Source organism: Oncorhynchus clarkii, chromosome 12 (genome assembly GCF_045791955.1).
Source record: "Oncorhynchus clarkii lewisi isolate Uvic-CL-2024 chromosome 12, UVic_Ocla_1.0, whole genome shotgun sequence".
Classification (NCBI taxonomy): Eukaryota; Metazoa; Chordata; class Actinopteri; order Salmoniformes; family Salmonidae; genus Oncorhynchus; species Oncorhynchus clarkii.
The window spans coordinates 3,506,697-3,523,538 of NC_092158.1; the positions used below are offsets into that span (position 1 = coordinate 3,506,697).

General features: G+C 47.0%; 1 protein-coding gene across 2 annotated transcripts in view; it reads left to right on the forward strand.

Annotated features, from left to right (window-relative positions):
* The window catches only part of LOC139422649 (PALM2 and AKAP2 fusion), a 228,511-nt gene that overhangs the window by 144,049 nt on the left and 67,620 nt on the right, over positions 1-16,842 (forward strand). For both annotated transcript variants that reach the window (XM_071173806.1, XM_071173805.1), the window contains exon 9: positions 9,934-10,007. In XM_071173806.1, the coding sequence (XP_071029907.1) occupies positions 9,934-10,007 (74 nt within the window). The remainder of the gene's footprint in view (positions 1-9,933; positions 10,008-16,842) is intronic.

The following is a 16,842-nucleotide window of genomic DNA, read 5'->3' on the forward strand; positions in this document are numbered from 1 at the left end:
CACACCGCAACTACCGTCACACATACACTTCAACTACCGTCACACACACACCGCAACTACCGTCACACACACACCTCAACTACCGTCACACACACACCGCAACTACCGTCACACACACACCTAAACTACCGTCACACACACCGCAACTACCGTCACACACACTTCAACTACCGTCACACACACACTTCAACTACCGTCACAAACACACTTCAACTACCGTCACACACACTTCAACTATCGTCACACACACTTCAACTACCGTCACACACACCGCAACTACCATCACACACACACTTCAACTACCGTCACACACACCGCAACTACCGTCACACACACCGCAACTACCGTCACACACACACTTCAACTACCGTCACACACACACTTCAACTACCGTCACACACACACTTCAACTACCGTCACACACACACCGCAACTACCGTCACACACACCGCAACTACCATCACACACACTTCAACTACCGTCACACACACTTCAACTATCGTCACACACACACTTCAACTACCGTCACACACACACTTCAACTACCGTCACACACACCACAACTACCGTCACACACACACCGCAACTACCGTCACACACAATTCAACTATCGTCACACACACACTTCAACTACCGTCACACACACACTTCAACTATCGTCACACACACACTTCAACTACAGTCACACACACTTCAACTACCGTCACACACACTTCAACTACCGTCACACACACACTTCAACTACCGTCACACACACTTCAACTACCGTCACACACACACCTCAACTACCGTCACACACACCGCAACTACCGTCACACACACACTTCAACTATCGTCACACACACACTTCAACTACCGTCACACACACTTCAACTACCGTCACACACACACTTCAACTACCGTCACACACACTTCAACTACCATCACACACACACTTCAACTATCATCACACACACACCGCAACAACCGTCACACACACACTTCAACTATTGTCACACACACACTTCAACTACCGTCACACACACTTCAACTACCGTCACACACACTTCAACTACCGTCACACACACGCTTCAACTACCGTCACACACACACTTCAACTACCGTCACACACACCGCAACTACAGTCACACACACACTTCAACTGCCGTCACACACACACTTCAACTACCGTCACACACAAACTTCAACTACCGTCACACACACTTCAACTACCGTCACACACACACTTCAACTACCGTCACACACACTTCAACTACCGTCACACACACCACAACTACCATCACACACACACTTCAACTACCGTCACACACACTTCAACTACCGTCACACACACACTTCAACTACCGTCACACACACTTCAACTACCGTCACACACACACCTCAACTACCGTCACACACACTTCAACTACCGTCACACACACACCTCAACTACCGTCACACACACACTTCAACTACCGTCACACACACACTTAAACTACCGTCACACACACACTTAAACTACCGTCACACACACACTTCAACTACCGTCACACACACTTCAACTACCGTCACACACACACTTCAACTACCGTCACACACACACTTCAACTACCGTCACACACACCGTAACTACCGTCACACACACACTTCAACTACCGTCACACACACACGTCAACTACCGTCACACACACCACAACTACCGTCAAACACACACTTCAACTACCATCACACACACACTTCAACTATCGTCACACACACCACAACTACCGTCACACACACACTTCAACTACCGTCACACACACCGCAACTACCGTCACACATACACTTCAACTACCGTCACACACACACCGCAACTACCGTCACACACACACCTCAACTACCGTCACACACACACCGCAACTACCGTCACACACACACCTAAACTACCGTCACACACACCGCAACTACCGTCACACACACTTCAACTACCGTCACACACACACTTCAACTACCGTCACAAACACACTTCAACTACCGTCACACACACAATTCAACTACCGTCACACACACACTTCAACTACCGTCACACACACACTTCAACTATCGTCACACACACCACAACTACCGTCACACACACACTTCAACTACCGTCACACACACCGCAACTACCGTCACACATACACTTCAACTACCGTCACACACACACCGCAACTACCGTCACACACACACCTCAACTACCGTCACACAAACACCGCAACTACCGTCACACACACACCTAAACTACCGTCACACACACCGCAACTACCGTCACACACACTTCAACTACCGTCACACACACACTTCAACTACCGTCACAAACACACTTCAACTACCGTCACACACACTTCAACTATCGTCACACACACTTCAACTACCGTCACACACACCGCAACTACCATCACACACACACTTCAACTACCGTCACACACACCGCAACTACCGTCACACACACCGCAACTACCGTCACACACACACTTCAACTACCGTCACACACACACTTCAACTACCGTCACACACACACTTCAACTACCGTCACACACACACCGCAACTACCGTCACACACACCGCAACTACCATCACACACACTTCAACTACCGTCACACACACTTCAACTATCGTCACACACACACTTCAACTACCGTCACACACACACTTCAACTACCGTCACACACACCACAACTACCGTCACACACACACCGCAACTACCGTCACACACAATTCAACTATCGTCACACACACACTTCAACTACCGTCACACACACCGCAACTACCGTCACACACACCGCAACTACCGTCACACACAATTCAACTACCGTCACACACACACCTCAACTACCGTCACACACACCTCAACTACCGTCACACACACCTCAACTACCGTCATATACACTTCAACTATCGTCACACACACACTTCAACTACCGTCACACACACCGCAACTACCGTCACACACACCGCAACTACCATCACACACACTTCAACTACCGTCACACACACTTCAACTACCGTCACACACACTTCAACTACCGTCACGCACACACTTCAACTACCGTCACACACACACTTCAACTATCGTCACACACACACCGCAACAACCGTCACACACACTTCAACTATCGTCACACACACACTTCAACTACCGTCACACACACTTCAACTACCGTCACACACACTTCAACTACCGTCACACACACACTTCAACTACCGTCACACACACTTCAACTACCGTCACACACACACCTCAACTACCGTCACACACACCGCAACTACCGTCACACACACACTTCAACTATCGTCACACACACACTTCAACTACCGTCACACACACTTCAACTACCGTCACACACACACTTCAACTACCGTCACACACACTTCAGCTACCATCACACACACACTTCAACTATCGTCACACACACACCGCAACAACCGTCACACACACACTTCAACTATTGTCACACACACACTTCAACTACCGTCACACACACTTCAACTACCGTCACACACACACTTCAACTACCGTCACACACACTTCAACTACCGTCACACACACGCTTCAACTACCGTCACACACACACTTCAACTACCGTCACACACACCGCAACTACAGTCACACACACACTTCAACTGCCGTCACACACACACTTCAACTACCGTCACACACACACTTCAACTACCGTCACACACACACTTCAACTATCGTCACACACACACCGCAACAACCGTCACACACACTTCAACTATCGTCACACACACACTTCAACTACCGTCACACACACTTCAACTACCGTCACACACACTTCAACTACCGTCACACACACACTTCAACTACCGTCACACACACTTCAACTACCGTCACACACACACCTCAACTACCGTCACACACACCGCAACTACCGTCACACACACACTTCAACTATCGTCACACACACACTTCAACTACCGTCACACACACTTCAACTACCGTCACACACACACTTCAACTACCGTCACACACACTTCAACTACCATCACACACACACTTCAACTATCGTCACACACACACCGCAACAACCGTCACACACACACTTCAACTATTGTCACACACACACTTCAACTACCGTCACACACACTTCAACTACCGTCACACACACACTTCAACTACCGTCACACACACTTCAACTACCGTCACACACACGCTTCAACTACCGTCACACACACACTTCAACTACCGTCACACACACCGCAACTACAGTCACACACACACTTCAACTGCCGTCACACACACACTTCAACTACCGTCACACACACACTTCAACTACCGTCACACACACTTCAACTACCGTCACACACACACTTCAATTTCCGTCACACACACTTCAACTACCGTCACACACACCACAACTACCATCACACACACACTTCAACTACCGTCACACACACACCTCAACTACCGTCACACACACTTCAACTACCGTCACACACACACCTCAACTACCGTCACACACACCGCAACTACCGTCACACACACACTTCAACTACCGTCACACACACACTTCAACTACCGTCACACACACACTTCAACTACCGTCACACACACACTTAAACTACCGTCACACACACACTTAAACTACCGTCACACAAACACTTCAACTACCGTCACACACACTTCAACTACCGTCACACACACACTTCAACTACCGTCACACACACACTTCAACTACCGTCTCACACTTCAACGTGGACAACTGATTTGATTTAGTATTCAGGTAATGTAGTTATTTTTTTTCAACCATCTTTAAACCTAAATTCACGATGAATCCACCTTAGTTGACAATCAACCAAATGTAAATCAAAACTAGACGTTGAACTGACGTCTGGGCCCATTGGAACACGCTGAGGCCTGTGTAAGCCGCATGGCTAGTGCCTAGGTCTATGTTTGACATGTACGCTAGTGTACCGCTAACCGCCACAGTCAAGGATCAATACGCAGGGCACACCTGACTTGACAACAGATTGTGGTGGTGCCGTCTACAACAGATTGTGGTGGTGCTGTCCACAACAGATTGTGGTAGTGCTGTCTTCAACAGATTGTGGTGGTGCTGTCCACAACAGATTGTGGTGGTGCTGTCTACAACAGATTGTGGTGGTGCTGTCATCAACAGATTGTGGTGGTGCCGTCTACAACAGATTGTGGTGGTGCTGTCTTCAACAGATTGTGGTGGTGCCGTCTACAACAGATTGTGGTGGTGCTGTCATCAACAGATTGTGGTGGTGCCGTCTACAACAGATTGTGGTGGTGCCGTCTTCAACAGATTGTGGTGGTGCCGTCTACAACAGATTGTGGTGGTGCTGTCTTCAACAGATTGTGGTGGTGCTGTCTTCAACAGATTGTGGTGGTGCTGTCTTCAACAGATTGTGGTGGTGCTGTCCACAACAGATTGTGGTGGTGCTGTCTTCACTAGATTGTGGTGGTGCTGTCTTCAACAGATTGTGGTGGTGCCGTCTTCAACAGATTGTGGTGGTGCTGTCTTCAACAGATTGTGGTGGTGCTGTCTTCAACAGATTGTGGTGGTGCTGTCTTCAACAGATTGTGGTGGTGCCGTCTTCAACAGATTGTGGTGGTGCTGTCTTCAACAGATTGTGGTGGTGCTGTCTTCAACAGATTGTGGTGGTGCTGTCTACAACAGATTGTGGTGGTGCTGTCCACAACAGATTGTGGTAGTGCTGTCTTCAACAGATTGTGGTGGTGCTGTCTTCAACAGATCGTGGTGGTGCTGTCTTCAACAGATTGTGGTGGTGCCATCTACAACAGATTATGGTGGTGCTGTCCACAACAGATTGTGGTGGTGCTGTCCACAACAGATTGTGGTGGTGCTGTCTTCAACAGATTGTGGTGGTGCTGTCCACAACAGATTGTGGTGGTGCTGTCCACAACAGATTGTGGTGGTGCTGTCCACAACAGATTGTGGTGGTGCTGTCTTCAACAGATTATGGTGGTGCTGTCTTCAACAGATTGTGGTGGTGCCGTCTACAACAGATTATGGTGGTGCTGTCAACAACAGATTGTGGTGGTGCTGTCTACAACAGATTGTGGTGGTGCTGTCTTCAACAGATTATGGTGGTGCTGTCTTCAACAGATTGTGGTGGTGCTGTCTTCAACAGATTGTGGTGGTGCTGTCAACAACAGATTGTGGTGGTGCTGTCAACAACAGATTGTGGTGGTGCTGTCTTCAACAGATGATATACCTTTGGGACATCCATCTTGTTTTTAACTCAATTGACAACATAATGAAAATAGCTTATTTGACTAAACCCTCCACATGCATTTTGTGTGTGGGGATGATATCCTAATTGGGCCTAATATCCCAGTTAGACCCACCCAGAGCAGGTAAAGCACAGTGATGTGTCCAAATGTGTCTCTAGGGTGCCCCCAACATCCTCAGTTTGGTACTGCAGGAGGTCCCTTGAATTACACATTCAATCGAACCCACGCTGCAGAACAAAATAACATTGTTCTTGCACCATAACAACAAAAAAAGAAACGCATTTAAAGTACTGTGATCCAAATTCAAAAAAGGGCACTCGCACATCCAAGCTATCTTGGTGCCATGGTAACAGAGAGATATCATTTAGCTGAAAAGAGAAACCTGCACGCTGCCCTTGCTTGTATCACTGTTGTTTTATTGAAGCTTCACGTATCGACCTCGTAAAGCTTCCAAGAGGCCAATAGTGATACTAGCAAGAACAGTGTGCTGGTTTCTCTTTTCATCATAAACAGCAGAGATACTAGCAAGAACAGTGTGCTGGTTTCTCTTTTCATCATAAACAGCAGAGATACTAGCAAGAACAGTGTGCTGGTTTCTCTTTTCATAGGAAACAACAGTGATACCAGCAGAGGCAGTGTGTTGGTTTCTCTTTTCATCAGAAACATCAGTGATAGTAGCAAGAGCAGTGTGCTGGTTTCTCTTTTCATCTAAGTACTGTGATCAGGTTATGAGCGATAGGGAGATTCTTCCAAAGTGTGTTTTTGATTAAATCTGACCATATCAAAGTTTATTTGTCAAATGCACAGGACACAGCGTAGTGTACACAATATAACTGACTATGTATTTGCACGCGTCATAGGCACCAGGTGTGTCTGTGTAAAACAATGCTTCAGTGGTGGGATGACAAACACCTTATAGACCAACATGCTGGAGAACATGGAGAGGATAGGAGTCATGGCAACAGATCAAGCTGCTCCTGGAACACACCATGGCTACATCCCAAATGGCAAATAGGGTACCCCCTGAGTATTCCCAGGGGCTACAGTAAATGGTTGGAGTATTCCCAGGGGCTACAGTAAATGGTTAGAGTATTCCCAGGGGTTACAGTAAATGGTTGGAGTATTCCTGCTACAGTAAGTGGTTGGAGTATTCCTGCTACAGTAAACTGTATTACTGTATTCGAACCAGTGACCTTTCGGTTACTGGCCCAATACTCAAACCGCTAGGCTACCTTTCGCCCCTGCCCAATGATGATGGTGATATTGTTGATGAGGAGGAGGATGATGATGGTGATATTGTTGATGAGGAGGATGATGACGATGGTGATATTGTTGATGAGGAGGATGATGATGATGATGATATTGTTGACGAGGAGGAGGATGATGATGATGATATTGTTGACGAGGAGGAGGATGATGATAGTGATATTGTTGACGAGGAGGAGAAGGATGATGGTGATATTGTTGATGAGGAGGATGATGATGATGGTGATATTATTGACGAGGAGGACGATGGTGATATTGTTGACGAGGAGGAGGATGATGATGGTGATACTGTTGACGAGTAGGAGGAGGATGATGGTGATTTGATGAGGAGGAGGATGATGATGGTGATATTGTTGATGAGGAGGAGGATGATGATATTGTTGACGAGGAGGAGGATGATGATGGTGGTATTGTTGATGAGGAGGAGGATGATGATATTGTTGACGAGGAGGATGATGGTGATACTGTTGACGAGGAGGAGGAGGATGATGGTGATTTGTTGATGAGGAGGAGGATGATGATGGTGATATTGTTGATGAGGAGGAGGCTGATGATGGTGATATTGTTGACGAGGAGGAAGATGATGATATTGTTGATGAGGAGGAGGATGATGATGGTGATATTGTTGACGAGGAGGAGGATGATGATGGTGATATTAATGACGAGGAGGAGGATGATGAATGGTGATATTGTTGACGAGGAGGAGGATGATGATGGTGATATTGTTGATAAGGAGGAGGATGATGATGGTGATATTGTTGACGAGGAGGAGGAGGATGAGGATGATTTGTTGATGAGGAGGAGGATGATGATGGTGATATTGTTGATGAGGAGGAGGATGATGATGGTGATATTGTTGACGAGGAGGAGGATGATGATGGTGATATTGTTGATGAGGAGGATGATGGTGATACTGTTGACGAGGAGGAGGATGATGATATTGTTGACGAGGAGGATGATGGTGATACTGTTGACGAGGAGGAGGAGGATGATGGTGATTTGTTGATGAGGAGGAGGATGATGATTGTGATATTGTTGATGAGGAGGAGGCTGATGATGGTGATATTGTTGACGAGGAGGAGGATGATGATGGTGATATTAATGATGAGGAGGAGGATGATGATATTGTTGACGAGGAGGAGGATGATGATGGTGATATTAATGACGAGGAGGAGGATGATGATGGTGATATTGTTGACGAGGAGGAGGATGGTGATATTGTTGACAAGGAGGAGGAGGATGGTGATATTGTTGATGAGGAGGAGGATGATGATGGTGATATTGTTGACGAGGAGGAGGATGGTGATGGTGATATTGTTGATGAGGAGGAGGATGATGATGGTGATAGTGTTGATGAGGAGGATGATGATGATGTTGATATTGTTGATGAGGAGGATGATGGTGATGGTGATATTGTTGATGAGGAGGAGGATGATGATGGTGATAGTGTTGATGAGGAGGATGATGATGATGTTGATATTGTTGACGAGGAGGAGGATGATGATGATGTTGATATTGTTGACAAGGAGGAGGAGGATGATGATATTGTTGATGAGGAGGAGGATGGTGATATTGTTGACGAGGAGGAGGATGATGATGGTGATATTGTTGACGAGGAGGATGATGATGATATTGTTGACGAGGAGGAGGATGATGATGGTGATATTGTTGACGACGAGGATGATGATGATGATATTGTTGACGAGGAGGAGGATGATGATGGTGATATTGTTGACGAGGAGGATGATGGTAATATTGTTGACGAGGAGGAGGATGATGATGTTGATATTGTTGACAAGGAGGAGGATGATGGTGATATTGTTGACGAGGAGGAGGATGATGATGGTGATATTAATGACGAGGAGGAGGATGATGATGGTGATATTGTTGACGAGGAGGAGGATGGTGATATTGTTGACAAGGAGGAGGAGGATGGTGATATTGTTGACGAGGAGGAGGATGATGATGGTGATATTGTTGACGAGGAGGAGGATGGTGATGGTGATATTGTTGATGAGGAGGAGGATGATGATGGTGATATTGTTGATGAGGAGGATGATGATGATGTTGATATTGTTGATGAGGAGGATGATGATGATGTTGATATTGTTGACGAGGAGGAGGATGATGATGATGTTGATATTGTTGACAAGGAGGAGGAGGATGATGATATTGTTGATGAGGAGGAGGATGGTGATGTTGTTGACGAGGAGGAGGATGATGATGGTGATATTGTTGACGAGGAGGATGATGGTGATATTGTTGACGAGGAGGAGGATGATGATGGTGATATTGTTGACGACGAGGAGGAGGATGATGGTGATATTGTTGATGAGGAGGAGGAGGAAGATGATATTGTTGATGAGGAGGAGGAAGATGATATAAATAAAGATGATCTGACCAATGTGATGGTGCTCTTTCTCTAGGTAAAGGACAGACTCCTCAAGTAACCATGACTACAGGAATCAGGATTGTGTCTAAACCAGCCATCACTGCCATGGTGAGTCAATATCTATCCATCGACCAATCATCCCCGTCTATCTATCTATCTATCTATCTATCCATCTATCCATCTATCCATCTATCCATCTATCCATCTATCCATCTATCTATCCAGCTATCTATCTATCTATCTATCTATCTATCCATCCATCCATCTATCTATCCATCTATCTATCCATCTATCCATCCCCTTCATCAGTGCCATGGTGAGTCACTATCTATCCATCCATCCATCCACCAATCCATCCCCTTCTTTCTATCTATCTATCTATCCCAGACAGTGTTGTGGTCTATCTATCTATCTATCTGGGGAAAGGGGGATACCTAGTCAGTTGCACAACTGGATGTATTGAACTGAAATATGTCTTCCGTATTTAACCAAACCCCTCTGAACCAGAGGTGAGAGGGGCTGCCGTAGTCGGCATCCACGTCGTCAGAGCCCGAGGAGCAGTTTGTGTTGGGAGTTAATTAACCGCCTTGCTCCAGGGGAGAACAACATATTTTTACACCTTGTCCGCTCAGGAATTTGAACCAGCGTTACTGGCCCAAAGCTCTTAACAGCTAGGCCACCTGCTGCCCCAAAAATGTGACATTCTGTAAGGGGATCATTTACTTCACTATACACACTGACATCCACAGACATAATACATTATATCGGTGTCATGACGTTGTCCTGGGGGAAGGTTTATGACAGTCATATCCCCCCCCCCCCCTTTTTCCTCTCTCTACCCTACTGATGTGACATTTGAAAACCCCTTGGCTAACATAGAGATTCTGGGAACATCAGAAGGTGGGAGGAAATGAACTATATTCTGGTAATCTGAACAATTGAACATATGCAGTGGTACTTAATGAATATGATGTCAGTTCAGTTGTCATCTGAGACATTCTCATCAATGATAAGATGAAATAAACTCTACAGTGGAAAGTCTGCACATTGTAGTTATCGGAGTCACATGGAATTGTTGTTCAATTTAAATGTTTGAATATAAAATTATTGGTGAAAAGATTAAATGTAATTTTAGCTTCCAAATGAGAGATTTGGATTTTCATAAGGTTAGGGCCCTGCTCAATCAGTGGCCCGCCCCTGTGAAGAGACATGGGTTATAAAACTTTTCAAACACGCCCTCCTCTCCCTTCCTATATAAAGCCTTCACAACAATATAACCTCCTGTTCCAAGTACATGAGGTCTGCAGCCTCTGCGTTAAAAGGACTAACATGTCAACTACAGAATGAAGCCAACCTCAGCGTGAGCTTTGGTTGCGAATGGTATGAACTTTGAACTCTTATTCACTACAGAAGTGATACCTCCTAGCCGTTGAGTTAGCAACAGCAGCTGCAAACTTGGGCTTGGAAAGAACAGACAGAGTGTCCCGTCTACCACACAACGACGTTACTACAACGTATTCAATTTACCACCAGAGACATTCTTCAAAGGACAAAGGACTTGGTTGGGCAACACGGCCTTCCATCTACCACCAACCTACCAGGGTTCGTGCAGATAACCAAGAATTTACAACTTTCAGATGAGACTGAATTAAGGCGATGATTAATATTGACTGCTATTGATGTAAAATATTACTAGGTCTTTAAGAGTTTATTCGGAAGATAACAGCTCTATAAATATTATTTTGTGGTGCCCCGACTCTCTAGTTACATTTACATGATTAGCTCAATCAGGGAATATTAATTACAGAGAAAGGATATTATAGATTTCATATCACTTAATCCGGCACAGCCAAAGACACGAGACCAAGTTATCGTTCACTATATTCACTGACAGCAAAAGGGGAAAAGTATTCTGTGATTCTGATAACAGTTAGTAGAATTTAACAAACGACGGATCCAATTCAGGAAATGTGTATTTCTTGTCAGAATGCTGGTACCGCCGCTTTGATATCAAAAACTCTTTCCAGCTGTATGTAACACAACGCTCTGGGGTAATAATGTATGTAATAACACACACAACGTCCTGGGATAATAATGTATGTAATAACACGCACAACGCTCTGGGATAATGATGTATGTAATAACACACACAACACTCTGGGATAATAATGTATGTAATAACACGCACAACGCTCTGGGATAATAATGTATGTAATAACAAGCACAACGCTCTGGGATAATAATGTATGTAATAACACACACAACGCTCTGGGGTAATAATGTATGTAATAACACGCACAACGCTCTGGGATAATGATGTATGTAATAACACACACAACGCTCTGGGATAATAATGTATGTAATAACACACACAACGCTCTGGGGTAATAATGTATGTAATAACACGCACAACGCTCTGGGATAATGATGTATGTAATAACACACACAACGCTCTGGGATAATAATGTATGTAATAACACACACAACGCTCTGGGATAATGATGTATGTAATAACACACACAACACTCTGGGATAATAATGTATGTAATAACACGCACAACGCTCTGGGATAATGATGTATGTAATAACACACACAACACTCTGGGATAATAATGTATGTAATAACACACACAACGCTCTGGGATAATAATGTATGTTAAGGAACAGTTTAGGGACAGATTAAAGACCCGGATTAAAGATTAAAGACTTTGCCTCTACCTCCCTCCTCCCCCTGCCTCTACCTCCCTCCTCCTCCCCTGCCTCTACCTCCCTCCTCCTCCCCTGCCTCTACCTCCCTCCTCCTCCCCTGCCTCTACCTCCCTCCTCCCCCTGCCTCTACCTCCCTCCTCCTCCCCTGCCTCTACCTCCCTCCTCCTCCCCTGCCTCTACCTCACTCCTCCCCCTGCCTCTACCTCCCTCCTCCTCCCCTGCCGCTACCTCCCTCCTCCCCCTGCCTCTACCTCACTCCTCCCCCTGCCTCTACCTCCCTCCTCCTCCCCTGCCTCTACCTCTCTCCTCCTCCCCTGCCTCTACCTCCCTCCTCCTCCCCTGCCTCTACCTCCCTCCTCCTCCCCTGCCTCTACCTCCCTCCTCCCCCTGCCTCTACCTCCCTCCTCCTCCCCTGCCTCTACCTCCCTCCTCCTCCCCTGCCTCTACCTCACTCCTCCCCCTGCCTCTACCTCCCTCCTCCTCCCCTGCCGCTACCTCCCTCCTCCCCCTGCCTCTACCTCACTCCTCCCCCTGCCTCTACCTCCCTCCTCCTCCCCTGCCTCTACCTCTCTCCTCCTCCCCTGCCTCTACCTCCCTCCTCCTCCCCTGCCTCTACCTCCCTCCTCCTCCCCTGCCTCTACCTCCCTCCTCCTCCCCTGCCTCTACCTCCCTCCTCCTCCCCTGCCTCTACCTCCCTCCTCCTCCCCTGCCTCTTCCTCAATCCTCCTCCCCTTCCTCTACCTCCCTCCTCCTCCCCTGCCTCTACCCCACTCCTCCCCCTGCCTTTACCTCCCTTCTCCCCCTTTCTCTACCTCCCTCCTCCTCCCCTGCATCTACCTCCCTCCTCCCCCTGCCTCTATCTCACTCCTCCCCCTGCCTCTACCTCCCTCCTCCCCTGCCTCTACCTCACTCCTCCCCCTGCCTCTACCTCCCTCCTCCACCTGCATCTACCTCCCTCCTCCTCCCCTGCATCTACCTCCCTCCTCCTCCCCTGCCTCTACCTCCCTCCTCCTCCCCTGCCTCTACCTCCCTCCTCCTCCCCTGCCTCTACCTCACTCCTCCTCCCCTGCCTCTACCTCCCTCCTCGTCCCCTGCCTCTACCTCCCTCCTCCTCCCCTGCCTCTACCTCCCTCTTCCTCCCCTGCCTCTACCTCCCTCTTCCTCCCCTGCCTCTACCTCCCTCCTCCTCCCCTGCCTCTACCTCCCTCCTCTCCCTGCATCTACCTCCCTCCTCCCCTGCCTCTACCTCACTCCTCCTCCCCTGCCTCTACCTCCCTCCTCCCCCCTGCCTCTACCTCCCTCCTCCCCCCTGCCTCTACCTCCCTCCTCCCCCCTGCCTCTACCTCCCTCCTCCTCCCCTGCCTCTACCTCCCTCCTCCCCCCTGCCTCTACCTCCCTCCTCCCCCCTGCCTCTACCTCCCTCCTCCCCCCTGCCTCTACCTCCCTCCTCCCCCCTGCCTCTACCTCACTCCTCCTCTCCCTGCATCTACCTCCCTCCTCCCCTGCCTCTACCTCACTCCTCCTCCCCTGCCTCTACCTCCCTCCTCCCCTGCCTCTACCTCACTCCTCCTCCCCTGCCTCTACCTCCCTCCTCCCCTGCCTCTACCTCCCTCCTCCCCCCTGCCTCTACCTCCCTCCTCCCCCCTGCCTCTACCTCCCTCCTCCCCTGCCTCTACCTCCCTCCTCCCCCTGCCTCTACCTCCCTCCTCCCCCCTGCCTCTACCTCCCTCCTCCCCCTGCCTCTACCTCCCTCCTCCCCCCTGCCTCTACCTCCCTCCTCCCCCCTGCCTCTACCTCCCTCCTGGAAAGAAGACAACTTGGCAGATGCAACATATTTATCATATTTAGCAACGACAGTTCTTTGAGGGCTCAAACAAACAAAAAAAAGTGGTTGGTTTGCGATTTCGTTCATACTGGTGAACCGGCGTTTGAGTTGTGCTGTTGCAAAATCAACATTCCCTTGTCTCTGGTATATCTTGGCATGCATCATTCAAGACTACGTTTAAATTGTGTGCAGTGCAATGGACATCTAATGCACATTGTCTCAGGAAAGACTGTCCGGGATGTCAATACCAGGCCTACAGGCCGTGGTGAAAACATTTACACAACAAAATAGCAAGGGCTCTCTATGGTCAGGGTGTGACCCCCCCCCCCCCCCGGACCGTTGACCGTCACTGGAGGTTCCAGACCGTTGACCGTCACTGGAGGTTCTGGACCGTTGACCATCACTGGAGGTTCCGAACCGTTGACCGTCACTGGAGGTTCCAGACCGTTGACCATCACTGGAGGTTCCAGACCGTTGACCGTCACTGGAGGTTCCAGACCGTTGACCGTCACTGGAGGTTCCGAACCGTTGACCATCACTGGAGGTTCCAGACCGTTGGCCATCACTGGAGGTTCCAGACCGTTGACCGTCACTGGAGGTTCCAAACCGTTGACCGTCACTGGAGGTTCTGGGCTGTAGACCATTACTGGAGGTTCCAGACCGTTGACCGTCACTGGAGGTTCCAGACCGTTGACCATCACTGGAGGTTCCAGACCGTTGACCGTCACTGGAGATTCCAGACCGTTGACCGTCACTGGAGGCTCCGAACCTTTGACCGTCACTGGAGGTTCTGGGCTGTAGACCGTCACTGGAGGTTCTGGGCTGTAGACCGTCACTGGAGGCTCCGAACCGTTGACCGTCACTGGAGGCTCCGAACCTTTGACCGTCACTGGAGGTTCTGGGCTGTAGACCGTCACTGGAGGTTCTGGGCTGTAGACCGTCACTGGAGGCTCCGAACCGTTGACCGTCACTGGAGGTTCTGGGCTGTACACACGCACTGGTGGACGAGTGCTGGGAGCCGGCACAGGTGGCACTGGACTGATGAAACGCTCCAGACTAGAACACCCCCCTAGTCACGCTCTGACCTATTGCATCATAGTGAACCCCCAGGGCTCTCTGTGGTCAGGGAGTGACACAAGCAGTAGCATACTATAGCCCTCTATGTAGAAAACAAGAGAGCGAGACAAGCAGTAGCATACTGTAGCTACTATAGCCATCTATGTAGAAAACAAGAGAGAGAGACAAGCAGTAGCATACTGTAGCTACTATAGCCCTCTATGTAGAAAACAAGAGAGCGAGACAAGCAGTAGCTACTATAGCTACTATAGCCATCTATGTAGTATCACACCTGCTCCCGCTTCCCCTCTCTGTTCCTCGAGGGCGCCAGGCTGCCCATCATTACGTACACCTGTCACCATCATTACACGCATTGGACTCACCTGGACTCCTTCAGTTTGTTGATTTCCGCCTCTATATCTGTCTGTTCCTCAGTTTGATCCCGTGTCAGCTTCATTGGTTAAATAAAGGGTTATATATATAAATACCTGGTTAAATAAAGGGTTATATATATAAATACCTGATTAAATAAAGGGTTAGAGTTATATATATAAATACCTGGTTAAATAAAGGGTTAGAGTTATATATATAAATACCTGGTTAAATAAAGGGTTAGGGTTATATATATAAATACCTGGTTAAATAAAAGGTTATATATATAAATACCTGGTTAAATAAAGGGTTATATATAGAAATACCTGATTAAATAAAGGGTTAGGGTTATATATATAAATACCTGGTTAAATAAAGGGTTAGAGTTATATATATAAATACCTGGTTAAATAAAGGGTTAGAGTTATATATATAAATACCTGGTTAAATAAAGGGTTATATATATAAATACCTGGTTAAATAAAGGGTTAGAGTTATATATATAAATACCTGGTTAAATAAAGGGTTAGGGTTATATATATAAATACCTGGTTAAATAAAGGGTTATATATATAAATACCTGGTTAAATAAAGGGTTAGAGTTATATATATAAATACCTGGTTAAATAAAGGGTTATATATATAAATACCTGGTTAAATAAAGGGTTATATATATAAATACCTGGTTAAATAAAGGGTTATATATATAAATACCTGGTTAAATAAAGGGTTAGAGTTATATATATAAATACCTGGTTAAATAAAGGGTTATATATATAAATACCTGGTTAAATAAAGGGTTAGAGTTATATATATAAATACCTGGTTAAATAAAGGGTTAGAGTTATATATATAAATACCTGGTTAAATAAAGGGTTATATATATAAATACCTGGTTAAATAAAGGGTTATATATATAAATACCTGGTTAAATAAAGGGTTATATATATAAATACCTGGTTAAAAAAAAGGTTAAATAAA